The 13,733-nt window shown below is 39.2% G+C and overlaps 1 protein-coding gene across 1 annotated transcript; it reads left to right on the top strand.

Moving 5' to 3' along the window:
• Window positions 1–21: 21 nt before the first annotated feature.
• On the top strand, window positions 22–7,992 carry THAP5 (THAP domain containing 5). Its single transcript, XM_027893419.1, has 3 exons — window positions 22–158; window positions 3,036–3,225; window positions 6,475–7,992. The coding sequence occupies exons 1-3, from the start codon at window positions 76–78 to the stop codon at window positions 7,408–7,410; spliced, it is 1,209 nt and encodes a 402-aa protein (XP_027749220.1). The 5' UTR covers window positions 22–75; the 3' UTR covers window positions 7,411–7,992.
• Window positions 7,993–13,733: the final 5,741 nt, after the last annotated feature.

Below are 13,733 nucleotides of genomic sequence, written 5' to 3'. Positions count from 1 at the left end.
GGCGCTGTGAGGAGGCGGCGCTGCCAGCCCTGCCCCGCCCGGTGCCGCCACCGCCCCCCCCCCGCCGTGCCAGCCATGCCCCGGTACTGCGCCGCCACCCGCTGCAAGAACCGCGGCGGGCAGAGCGCCAGGGACCAGCGCAAGCTCAGCTTCTACCCGTGAGTGGTCGCGGAGCGGGCTGGGGTCTGCGTGAGGGCTGGCCGTGCGGGTGATAGCGACCGAGAACCGAGGAAGTAAATAAATGGCCGAGAGGCGGAACTCCGCAGGCTGGTGGTCGCCTTGGAACCCCGCCTGGTCCCGGGAGGCTGGAGGGAAATAACTCTCTGGGAGAAGGGAAGGATTTAGGGAATAAAGGGGGGTCAGGCTGGGATGTAATCACACACACTGCCCCCCCCGCAAGGCGGACGGTCCTTGGAGGAGGAGGAGGGAGGAGGAGGTGATACGCCAGCCTCCAAGGGCTCTGGAATAGGTGCGGAGGACCCATTAAGACCAAGAGGTTCGGATAAAAAGTAAAATTTGCACTGTTTAGCCTGCTTCGCTGCTGCCTGTGTGGAAGGGTTGTTCCAGCGGGGCAGGCGGTACTGGAGGCATCGGAAGTGCCTTCGCCTGTGTGTCCTGTGTATGGCATTGCAGGCCAAGGAAAGAGCCTGGCAGAGTAGGAAAGTAAACCTATACTGGTTCCTTAAAATTAAATATTCTCATTAGACTTATTGGCTTGCCTGCACTGTGAACAGAGGCATTGCTGGTTTGTTTGGAAGCAGCTGAGTTGGCTGGAAGATAACCAGCTCTGTTGCCAAGAACCAGTTTATGATGGCTGCGTTGTACTATCCAGCCACTGAATGGATGAGTCGCCATCCAGCCCACAGTAACCTATGGACTGCTGTGGTTATGTGGCTGTCAGTTCACGAAATGGTGAGTTATAAACAGCATTTCACAATCCTGAGAGAAGCACAGTGCAGGTAACTAAGTATTATTGTATTTGTGTTAAATAATAGTGTGGAACCATTTGTCAACAGAAGGAATTTAATAAAAAAATTGGAAAATAAATTTCACAGCTAGCCTCAAAATCTGTTTTGGTAAAATTTATACCTCAAACGAAGTTTGGCTTCAGTTTCTGAGTAGACATAATTATTTTGAGATAAGGAAGGCTTTGTAGGAAGACCACAGGAAGACTGCTTGGGAAGAAAGTTTAGTTTAGATTAAAGGAAAGTTCATTTCCCTGGCACATCTCTAATGTGGAATGCATCATAAAACAATCACGCAAATAATTTATTTTTCCTTGTGCTTTAGAGAGTGTGAGCACCACATGGATAATCAAAACAAGTTTGAGCACTGTCACGTTCATATTCAAATGTTATGGAGACGATTGCAAGAACACAAGCGTTTCATCTAGCCACTGAGTTGTGCTGCATTCCAAGTATCTTGCTCCTGTAGAAGGGGTGCTGAGATTTGATTTAAAGTGTTCTATTCCCTTGGCTCTTAACACCCCCAAAGGAGTCCTCTACTGCTTTGTGGTTTGGGGTCTGAGCCCCTTCTAGATGTTCTAACTGTAATCTAATCTCAGCTGGCCTAACTTGGCCCTTCTTTGTTTTGTTTCCTCGCCTCTCTGATTTATACAGTGATGGCAGCTGCTAAGTAAATACTGTCCACTTCCTCTTTCCATATTCCTTTTTTTTGTCTTGTTTACACCAGAGAACAGATTTTGTTGATGAGTGAGGGGATATTAAAGCATGAGCATGTTTTGGCAAAGGTACCATTAAGCTAAAATAATAACTTTAACTATCCAATCTGTCTCTTGCTACAGATTATTTTATTTTCTATCTGAAGCTGGCTGAGTCTGTGGAAAGCAGTGAGTGGTGTGTTGCAAGAGTGTAGGGATAGGTGTACTTCTTGCACCCCACAATTACAATCAGGTCAGGTGTAATGGCCACTTGACTCTGTTTCTTACAGTTTCACATACACAAAAGCTGATTATTTTTCTTGTAATTATTATTATTTTTTATGATTCTCAAGAATATTGTTTTCTTAATAGTAGTCATTTAGCAGTGCTCAGAGTTCAGCTTATGGTTTATGTGTGTGTTTGTATGCTAGAGTTAAAGTAAACTTGATATGCACCAGAGAAACATATATTTCAAATACCCTGATCCGTGTCTGAGAAGAGGCGTGAGCCAAGAGTGATCTGAATGTTCATGTTCCCATTACCTTCACTGCTTGACTGTATAGGCATCATAATGAGCCTTCAATTTCCCTTTAACTTGTGCATTGCAATTCATTAGGTAAATTACATGTTTCTTTTTCCCTTGTAATTTGTCTGACTGTTTGCATGTGTTTTCAAAATCAATTTTTTTCTCCCTATGAACATGTATACTCTTCATTTTTCTTTTCAGGTAGAATAGATGGTTGAAAAGTTAGTTATGAATTATAAAATAGTGTGTGTGCTTCTGATGCTGTGAGAAAGCTTAATTGCTGGAACATGAAATACAGGAATGTTTTGCATCTGTGTGTATTTACTTTTTGAACAAAATTCAAATCCTGCACTGGAAATACATTGCCATATTATCTGGTAATCCAAAGTGTGGTGTGTACTCTGGTGAACAAAAAATACTAGTTGTGTCTAGTAAGACAAAAAAGCCCTAGAAATACGGTTAATAAAATGAGGGTCTGTCTTAACTTTCTTTAAAACGTGTCTGAGTATTTAATCTCCCCTTAGCAGAACTGCTTTCTGAGCAAGTGTTGTGGGATCATGGTTTCTGAAACCCTAGCATAGTATAAATCAGCAGAAATTCTGCTGCTGAACTCCAGAACAAATACCCAACTGCAAATAATTTGGATAATTATTGGATTAACATGTGTGTGACATCCTGATTAGCATTTAATATTTAACATTTTTGAAAAAATATTATTTTATTACTTTGTAGGGGCAGGCTACCTTGTAAGCAACAATGAGATATTCTTTTAAAAGAAGAAAGAACGATTTGTTGTTTTGGGGTTTTATTTAATGTGTTTTTATTTGTCTTTTCAACTGCTTTAAAAAGATTTCCACTTCATGATAAAGAGAGACTTGAGAAATGGTTGCGGAATATGAAACGAGATTCATGGATTCCAAGTAAGCACCAGCTTCTGTGCAGTGACCATTTTACCCCCGATTCCCTGGATGTGCGATGGGGTATACGGTACTTGAAACACACCGCTGTACCAACTATCTTCTCTTCCCCAGATGATGAGGTAACCCAATTTTATGTCTTTTTTTTATTGTAGTACAAAGATAACCAACTATTGATGTAACACAGATGTTCTAATTATCTGTAATATAATCATATTTTATTTTAAAAATAGAATTCCTGTCCATTAAAATATTTTGTCAACAGGACTGACACAAAACAGGTATGTGATTCCATAGCATAAAGGAAGAACAACTGTCCATACTCTGACTGGAGCTTCAACATCTTTTTAAACTGGAAATTACAGAAACATTTACTATAGAAAATTTTTAATTCTTCATGGGAATGATTCTAATTTTTTTTTCCAGTGCAATTAGTCTTAATATTTTAATGTTCTTTTTAGGTCTTTTATTAACTGTACAGAAATACTGGCTTTGGAACATATGAGTTTCAAACTACATGTTTCTCTTTCCTGACTCTAATCCTTCTAACACCTAAGGACTGTAGACTGCCAAAGATATTCTGCGAAGACTATTCCATCTTGTCTTTCACAGGATTGTAATATTGGTTACATAAAAGTACTGCGCTACACAGGCACCTGATCTTGATGAAAGCTAATTCTCTTCTAATGTGTAACTGTCTTCCTCTGGAGATGGGAGAAATGTGAGGACTGGAATTAAAGCTAATTGAATAATGACTCTGAAATATGCAGGTAGTTAATTTTACAAAACAAATAATATTTAATGAAGAAGTACTTTATCTTCTTGGGCAGCTGCAACTGTTTCTACACTGCTTTTGACTCTCTAGAATGAAAAGCAATCTTCATAAATCTCTCAAATATAAAAATAGAAAATCTTTCAATTTGTGGCAATAGTAACTTAGCAGGAAATATCTTTTCTTTACCCCCCCCCGCCCTGCTTCAATATATCCCTCACTTCCCTGTGCTGCTGTTGTAATAGGGAGCTCTGTAACTGAACTTTGCTGCTTCATGCTTCTGTACTGTTACAGATAAGCTGTGTGTTTTCACCTCAAAGAAAAGGTATCTTTTCCCCACCTCCTCATTCTTTCTTGATTTGCACATGACCATAGACCAGTCACAGTACGCCTACAAAGATGGACATTGGAGTTACAAAGGTAACAAACTTTTTATATAATGGTATCGTCAAGAACATACCAATGGCTTCTCTAAACTATTTTTGCATCGGCAATATATATCTGAGAAATCCCAGATAGATCTATCAAGTTTGGAAGAATAATATCCTATGCTTCCTTTCAGTATAGCCAATCACTTCTCCACCATCAAAATAAAGAGAGGTGCCAGTTCTTCATACCTGTGATACTGTGACCTTGTTTTGCTGGGATCTCATTTATCTCTCTGGCATTACTTTTTCCTCACTGCACTTCTCTGAACATCAAGTCATATCCTGTTGGTGACCACCTCAGCAAATCAACAGTATCTTGACCTCTGGCTCTGTACTTGCCCAAACCTTAATTTTCTACATAGACTGGATATTCATGAAGATATGTGAAAGAGTTCTCCTTCCTTTGGGGAAGAATCATTTGTTCATGTGTTTCTGACTTAATTAGAGGAACAAGAAGCTAAGGCTCCAAGCTGCATTTGGAAAGCTGAGAGTGAAGAATTGTATATTTGCATATTGTTCACCACCGACTTACCGAGAAGTGAAGGCTATCTTCCCCGAAATGCTAAATGATTCTTTGTAAAACATTTCATTTTATTTCTTCCTCTAAATAAAGAATGTTTGTGGCTCAAGAGCAATGTTAGTTGTCAGCATTTCAGTGTCAGTAAACATTCTATATTGGCTTGCAAGTGCTTTTATTTTGGAGACTGACCTAAGAGTGTGAGGATAGGGACTGATAAAGAAGGAAATTTTTCAGTGTAAGTAAGGGTCTTCCTTCAAACTGTCCTGAGATTTATTCAGCCCTAATTTCAGTTCTGGTAGGTGACGATTTGGGGGACATTTACCTAACTTATTTCATAAGAGATTTGTCTTGTTAAAAAGTATAGTCTGAAAAGGTCCTTTTTCAGCTGCCAGTTAATCAGAGAAGAGGAAATACTTCATTCTCTCAAAATATTAAAATTTGAGAAGATAAAGGTAACCAAATGAATTATCTTTCTGTATAAATTTCCCGGTCCTTTTAAGACTGAAGTTTCATATAAAACCAAATTGCAAAGTTTAGTGTATTTAGGAGACTTCAGACTACATATGTACTTTTTGGGACATACACTTTACCATCATAATCCATTTTTTCAGCCTGGTCTCTCTTTTTCTCCTCGCCTTCCCCCTTCCTGTTTTTCTATTGAAGTTTTTTGTTAGTTTGGTGTGAGGTTTTTTGCCTGGCCTGTATTGAATTAGCAAAGTTGAAATTACTGCTTCTTCTGTCTCTTTGTTCTGGATGGTTTTTTGTTTTCTTTTTTAGTCCACACTAGTGCATGAGTAAAAGTTCTGCAGCTTGGTGTTTTCATAATCAGTTCTACTGGAAAAAAATGACACTCATTATTTTATTTTTTTTTCACTGCTTGTTTGCATACTGATCTTAAATGTAATCATGTAATGATGTAGTTAATGTGAAAGAGGGGAAAAAAAGATGGCTAAAAAAGGATAAGCTTCAAATTGTCTCTCAGTATCAACTTCTGTTTGAAGTCCTTTTAACGTTGCATTGTTCTGCTAAGATTTGTATCTATCGAAAAAGTAATTTATGAATTGCAAAGTTTAATTGTTAGAATTGAATTGCTGTTTTAAAAATCAGCCTATGTGATTGCACGAGTATGTTTCATTATTCAGCAAACCTGTGTTCATAATCTTTTTTTTGTTGTTAAATTCTGTTTGACATATCCTGCATGAGTAAAAGTTTGCTACATCTTTCTAAAACAACTTTGATGCTTTTTTAAAGCAAGAATCTTGTGCTGTGTACATTTAATATTTTAATATATTTAATACAATGTTTTAGGTGGTAATAGGAGATGCTACCCACTCTTTGTGTAGTTACTTCTCTTCAAGTGCTTTTAAAATTACTGGCCTATGTAAAACAGTCCACATTCCTTAGAGTTCAAAAAAACCCAAACTACAAAACAAAAAAAAACAGGACCAAAACACAAAACCAGAAACTGTTATTGCCCTTAGAGCTTTAAAATAGTATGTTAACATTTAGGACCAAAGCAAAGTTACAGAAGATGCTTACATGAATTTTTGAACCTCTGGTATAATTTTTAAGCAGTGCTTGCCTAAATTACTCTTTATGCCATACCATGAGATTTGCCTGATTTTTTTCATTTTTTTTTTTTCTCCACCAGGAAAAAGATTCTTCTCAGAAGAGTCCACAAAAGATACAGAGACAAGACCTGGAAGAAACAAATGTAGTGTCAGAGAAAGCATCTGTACCACTTGAACCTTGTGCACCAAAGGAAAATCCTGTAATTGCGGAAAATGTAGAGGAAGAAGCAGAAGTAGTTTGCTCAGCTGCATTCAGTAAACCTTTACATATTCAAAACTTTCCGCTTCAAAATAAAGGTGACTTTCAGGCAGAGTTTGTCATTCTTGGTAATTCATCTACGCAGCATATACATCAACCTAATCCTGTTTTAATGGCAGCAGCAGTCCACGGCATGGAAGCTACCAGTGTTCATACTTCTGTGGAGGATCCAGGAGGCTGTACAGCTACAGTCTTGCAATTTACAGACCCTGACTACACGAACTCATCTCTGAAGCTGAACAATGATGTAGGGCCAGTTACTGACTACACAAATCCTGTCCCTCACGTTGTCTGCTCTGGTGAAGTACGGCCAACAAGTGAAGATGCAGTTTTACTGAGTACAGTGACACAAAATATTGAACAGTTCAGTGGAAGTGAGGAATCTGTCATTGCTATTATTATGCCAGCTGAGAGTCCAGAACAGCCTGAAATAGTAAATAGTTCTTTCTTGGCTGTTAAGGAAGAGTTTCTTGACACTGAGGAGACAGATATGATTGAATATGGTGGAAGTGAAATATTACAAACTGAGCATTCATACTGCAAGCAAGACATAGACAGAGATCACCTTTGGCGAAAAATTTCAAAACTCCACTCTAAGATAACTTTACTTGAAATGCAGGAGGTAAAAACTTTGGGGAGACTTAGGTCCTTGGAAGCTCTTATTGGACAATTGAAGCAAGAAAACCAGCTTTCTGAAGAAAAACTGAAGACGGTAGAAAACTGTTTTACAACCCTTGAAGTAACTATAATACAGTAAAGGCTTTCACTGATAATTCTAAAATATCTTTTTAGTCTCTTTGACTGTCCTTTTGGACAAATTAACTTTTGTTTCAGTCACAGTGTTCTAAACATCTAATGCAAATTGTGTGACTAGCAAATATTCTTTAAATGTTACATCAGCCAAAACTGGGTGGTAGACTATTGGCTGTAAAACATGACTTGCAAGTAAGCCTAAAACAAAACCCCTCAATTGGGTGAATTTTTCTGAAAAAGTGAGTGAATTGAATCATAAAGTTAAATAACCCTTTCTAGCTGCAACCTTCTCCAAAACGTGCGACTCCTGTATTTGAGGCAGCAGTTAGAACAGACAGAATAAGCATATGGGATGGACAATTATAAAACTCCTGTTTGGAAAAAAAAAAAAAAGTGTCCCAATTCTCTTTCAAATGAGTAAGAAGATATGTAATATGCATTGTTCAGTGAGGCCACAATTGCTCTTTACCCTTCTGTACATCTAACATTTGTTCTGATAGTTTTTTGTACGCTTGGATCTTATTAAAATTGTTTCTGCAATAAAAGGTGTTGCCTTTCATTCGGTTCTAGAAACAAAATTCTCTAAGAATATTGTTCACTCTCCTTTATTGATTTTAATAACTTTCTAGTTATGGGGTACCACTACAGTAGACAGATACTACAGTTCATTTTGAGAGAAATTAATTTGCTTAAATATTTGCTGCTTACTCTCTGTTTGCCACCCATTGGATCTAGAGTTTGCTCTACGCAGAACCAGCACCATCCATTCCAACTGTACGTTGTGGCTGGGCTGGATGATCGTTGTAGGTTCCTCAAGCTGAACTATTCTGGAATATTCTGTTCCACAATGATTAGATTACTTGAGGAACTTGGTTGTATTTTCCTTTATTCCAAAATTGTGTCTTCCCCACCACTACAAGTTCAGTCCAGGACTGGAGCAAGCGGATTCCATTGCAATCTGTTGTTCGTATTCTCTCTCAGACACATTCTAAACTGTCCTGGTAATTTCTTCATATGGAATCGAGGATCAAGCAACACTAATTACAAAGCTGACCTCCAACTAGATAGGTTGCAAACTAGTCACGTTACAGAAAATTTTTGAGACTTCCAGTGTCTGTGCAGAAGTTGGACTGCTAAAACACAGAGCTGTAGGAGATTAGTCTGTATCAGTAACCAGTTAAGCTAAGTAATCAGGCTTGTTTTGTTCTTCAACTAGTTAACTTCTTGTAGGCTTTAAGCACAGGATATGCTTGGTACTATTCCTAAAGGACATAAAGGTCTTTTTGATGAATTATTTACCGGAAGTCTGTGACCCACTCATTTTATTCCCTCTTATTATCTCCCTGTAACAAAAGAACACTCCGTTCTGCCTTGTGTGCTCTGAAATCACAAGGGATGTCCTGTATCCTCTAGAAACATTGCTGTTATATAGAATCCAATCTTGTGAACATTTTTCAGGTGTCTTCTCTGAACTGCACATTTTGTAATTTTTGTAAAGAGATCTTTCAAAGTGATTTACAAAATGCTATATGAAATTGCTAAATGAAATGGCAATTTTAGAGATTTCATTAATGTCACTACAAATCCTTTGCTAACCCTGTATATTTTAAGGCTGAATGCACAGTTCAGAAGTACACTCTAGGTTTTAGATGGCAATGAGAGCTTGGACATGGCAAAAGAGTTGCTATACTTCAAGCTATTGTCTCAGCAAAGCTCTATTCCCAAAGAAAATGTGGGGGTTTTAACACAGTATTTGCATTGCTGATATATTTTGCTTTTAGTAATAGTTTCCAGTATTAAAATTAAAAATGTTATTTTTGCCATAGATTTCTTTAAACCTGGGGAAAAAAACCAGAAATGCTTGATTTTCCTTTTTTTTTTTGTTTTTGTTTTTGTTTTACAGAGTTTCTTAGGACTATGTCAGAACAACTCAGTAACTCTACAAGTCTGTCACCAGATCAACATTTAGCATTGTAGGTGGCTCCTGTTGCTTACAGGAAGATGCAGCTGGTTCATTTGCTTCAGTAATAAGCTGACACTGAATTACTCAGGCTAATTATTACAAGGAAAGCAAAGTAGCATGTTGGAAGTGGCCACACCCCACCCCACTGAATTAGATGCTACATGTACATTTTGTTTTCAGTGTTTCCTAATCATAAACTATACAGCCTTTGCACACAATTTGATTTCACCAAACCTCATGGGCACTTGAAGGTTCTGTATTACTCCTTAAGATCCCGTGGAAACTGCTTTTATACAGTCACAACCCCAGCATCAAAGTAGTGCACTGAATCATCGTTCCTTCTGTAATGTGTTGGGCTTATCTTGATCCAAGTCAAATGTCCTCACTTAGGTTTTCCATAAATTTCATTTGCATCACCTTCTTTTTTTTTTCCTTCCTTTCCTTTTGCCTTCCATTTCCACTAATGTAATTCATTATTTCAGTACTTTATAGATTTAACAGATGGCATCTGTTTTATTAATCCACCCCTTGAACTGCTCAGTTGTATTTCTTTGCCACTGTCCGCTGGCTACTGTAGGAATTTGGTATTTGCTTTCTCATATATCTTCATTTCAATTCCACCGGTTTTATTAAACTTGCCTACAAGCAGTGTGGTTCCATCTGGAATAAATTGGTGCCCATGTCCTCTGATTTTCCATCTTCTTTATGAGGTGGAGTGTGAAGTTTTATTTCTCTCATTCTTAATGCAGGGACAGCTACAGGGGATTTTTTCTTTCTGTCAGACTAATAAGTATCCAGGACTTCTGTGCTTTCTTGCATCACTGGTGCAAATATTGACTGCACTCTTCCATGCATTACAAGCATTCATTACAAGTCTGTCTAGATCTCTCGTTAGATGTCTTTGACCCTTTCTCAGTCTTTTTACCACAGTGAAGTTGTAGTTATTCCACTTAAACTCTCTCCTACTCTTGAGACTTGGCTCCTGCATTAGAAAAGCTAGCAGCAGACCCGGGCTCACTCAAAATGCCTTAATGGTTAGTAATTGTTACCTCTTTTCTGTTTTGCCCAAGTGAGTCCACGATGGGTGCTCTGGATGGGTGCCGTGGGGTCCAGCTGTGCCCACGTCTACCACAGCCACCTGCTCTGCCTCCAGTCAAGGGACCCCCTGGGACTGCAGTGCTGCTGGACTTTAATGGCACAGTTCCACTCGTGCTAGAGGCTGCCTTCTCTTCAGTTAACCTATATGCCACATTTTAAAAATTCCCTTCATCTCCTAACATCTTCTGTAATGGATACATTTCCTTCATACCTAACCACACTGCTGCTTTTGGCTGGTACTGTTAATTTTCTTGACAGTGGCTGGTGTGGGGCTGTGGTTTGGATTTGTGCTGGAAACAGTGTTGATAACACAGGAATGTTTCAGCTATTGCTGAGCAGACCTTACAAGCCTTTTTCTACCTCTCACCCCACCCCACCAGCAGGGAGGGTACACAAGGAGTTGTGAGGGGACACAGCCAGAACAGCTGATGCCAACTGACCAAAGGGACCCCAGACCATGTGGTGTCACGCTCAGCATATAAAGCTGGGGCAAGAAGAAGGAAGAGAGGTATGTTTGGAGTGAAGGCATTTGTCTTCCCCAGTCACCCATGATGGAGCCCTGCTTTCCTTGGGATGGCTGAACACCTGCCTGCCTATTGGAAGTGGTAAATGAATTCCTTGTTTTGCTTTGTTTACATGTACAGTTTTTTCTTTCCATATGAAACTGACTTTATCTCAACCCACAAATTCTCTCTACTTTTCTGATTCTCTCCCCCATCCCACAATGGGAGAGTGAGCAAGTGGCTATGGTTGCCCACAGGTTAAACCACAACACACAATTTGGTCCCCACTGCCCTGTGTACTACTCGTCCTGCTCTATCCATACTGGATAATGCCGCTTAACTGCAGGTTAAAGTCATACATGCAAATCCACCCTCCTGCAGTTCAGCCTGTATCCAGTACTGCCTCAGCAAAGCGCTAGGCACAGCTTTTCCAGCCTTTCCATATCGCAGATGGTCTAACACCCAGAGACCCTATCACATTGCCAGGTGAGGGCTCATGCTGGCATGGGCTGCCTGCAGGCTCTGGACTCCTACCAGAGTTAGTTAATTATGTCGGTGACGGTGGTAGACTCTGTTTGGCAGGATGTGTTATTTCTAAACCCACTGAGGTATGTGTTCAAATTCCTTTGCTCTTTAGAGATTTTAAACTTCATAATGACAGTAGGGCAATGAAATCCAGAGCCTGCTTTTATGAGAGATTGTGTCTGCCCAGTGAGAGGCACCAGGAAGGACCTACCTGCTTTCTGGGCAAAACCAGGAGACATTGTGAGCAGCAGACAATATTTTAAGCACCCAGGAAGAACTAGACAAATTCCACACCTAGCCTTGAGGAAAAGTCTAAGACATGGGATAGTGGTGAATGACTTGGTCCTTTTTCCATAAAGTCCACAAGCAGGAAGCCTCATGCTGTGTTGTCTTGGGAGAGATACTCAAGGCATGGGAAATGCTCAGGAGACAGGGAGTAAGGAGTGGGCTTTGGTATTTGCCGTGGCAAAAGTGCATTCCTGCAGAGCATCTCTGCTATGCCAGTGCAGCACCATCTGCAGGTGCTGTCCCTTCTCTGGATTCCTGCATGCTAGGCACAGCTCAAAGATACAGGGAAAACCAAGTAATGCACTGGAAGGCATGGGTTACCAGCACCAAGGCAAGAGGGAAGAGAAACAGAAAGGGAAAAGGACAAGTTATATGCTCATTAATGACTTAAACATTAACTTAGATTTGGACAAAAAGTGTTCTTTGCTCATTTACAAAAGAATTTTATGACTTACTTACACAAACTAATTTAAATTTCTGCAACCCTAAGTGGATCTCTGGAAATACTTTAGCATTTTGTTCATGCTAGATCTTATAACAATACTATTGCTCTGTTTTCTCCTTCACTGAAAACAGTGTAATGCCTTTCTAATTTACCAGACCACTTAGTGCTGAAGAGATCTGAGTTTCAGCCAAAATATTTTCCACAAAGAAAACAAGAAGAACAAAACATCTAAACAGAGACTTTTTCCAGTAAATATATCTCTTTTCATTATTAAATATTATGGGGTACAATGCAAAAAGTCTATAACCATTTAAATATCTGCCTTTCCTAAAAAGGACACTTAGACTGAAAGCGCAAAACAATTTAGAAGCCTGATTCATAGCCATTCAAAATGGTTAAACTGTAGAGATGCTTTTGGAATATATCTATATTTATATATAAAAGCAGTATATATTGCATGTATCTGAAGCAGCAGTGTTCCCTGTAAGCAGCAGGTGGTGCTATTGGATCGTTCTGTAGGAGTCAGGGTAAAGACCTGCATTTAATTTTTTATTCTGTTGTTATTGAAACCGTATGCAAACAGATTAACTATGGGCGGCAGGGGGAGGAGGTGTTTGCTTATATTTCAGATGTATCTATAATAAAGAGGAGTGGTATATAAACAAAACAGGATGAATAATTTGCTTCAATATTACAAAAATAAAGCTTCAGACAAGAAGAAACTTATTTATATTCTGAGCATAAAACATGAAATTTGAGAGCCTTCTGCTCAAGTGAGTGGAAAAAGGAGATGTATTCGCTGTCCGTATGTGGGACGTGATTCCATTCCTCGTTTGTTGAAGTGGGTCACTGATTACAGTTTGAATCCCGTAAATAGTTTAGCGTTGCTTATTTGCATAATAATCAGGATAATAGTGTGAGTATTTAATCATATCCTTCATCAGGGGTGTCTGCTTTGCTACTTAAGTACTGCAGACATGCTTTTGAAACCAGGAAGGTATGTTCACAACAGCTTATGCGTCGCATAATCCCTTCTTAAATGTCATGGGACAAATCTTACTATGAGAATACACAACTTCAGATAATCGGAATAGGAGAATATTGGTAGTGCACCGTCAAGCAGTTTTTGCTTGCTTATTTCAGTGTTACTTTCAAAGTATAACAGATAATCAGGTATTACAGTAAAGGTTAGAAATACCCATGTGATTTCCTGAAAGAATGGAACAGGGCAGCCCCAGTGGCACTGCAAAACCAGATGGTGAAGGCAGATGTGTCAAAGTAGCCACAGGCTTCAGAGGCATAAAAGCCTCAGGTTGGTCAGCTACTCCACCACAGCCTCCTGAAAGAAATTGTCTCACCTGACTGGATATTTCCATCATGAGGTGCACCACAATTAAGCAGTATTTGACATAAAGAAGAAGAAATGAACTGGGGAAATGCCTATTTATCTACTGACTATAGCCAGGGGGGTAGATATTTCAGATTTAGGTATATGGTCTGATTTC

The sequence above is a fragment of the Empidonax traillii genome, unplaced genomic scaffold, assembly GCF_003031625.1.
Source record: "Empidonax traillii isolate 1590-97213 ecotype Southwest subspecies unplaced genomic scaffold, ASM303162v1 scaffold388:size1278207, whole genome shotgun sequence".
Lineage (NCBI taxonomy): Eukaryota > Metazoa > Chordata > Aves > Passeriformes > Tyrannidae > Empidonax > Empidonax traillii.
The sequence above is the reverse complement of the archived record's forward strand: the minus strand, read 5'-3'. Positions and strand labels throughout refer to the sequence as shown.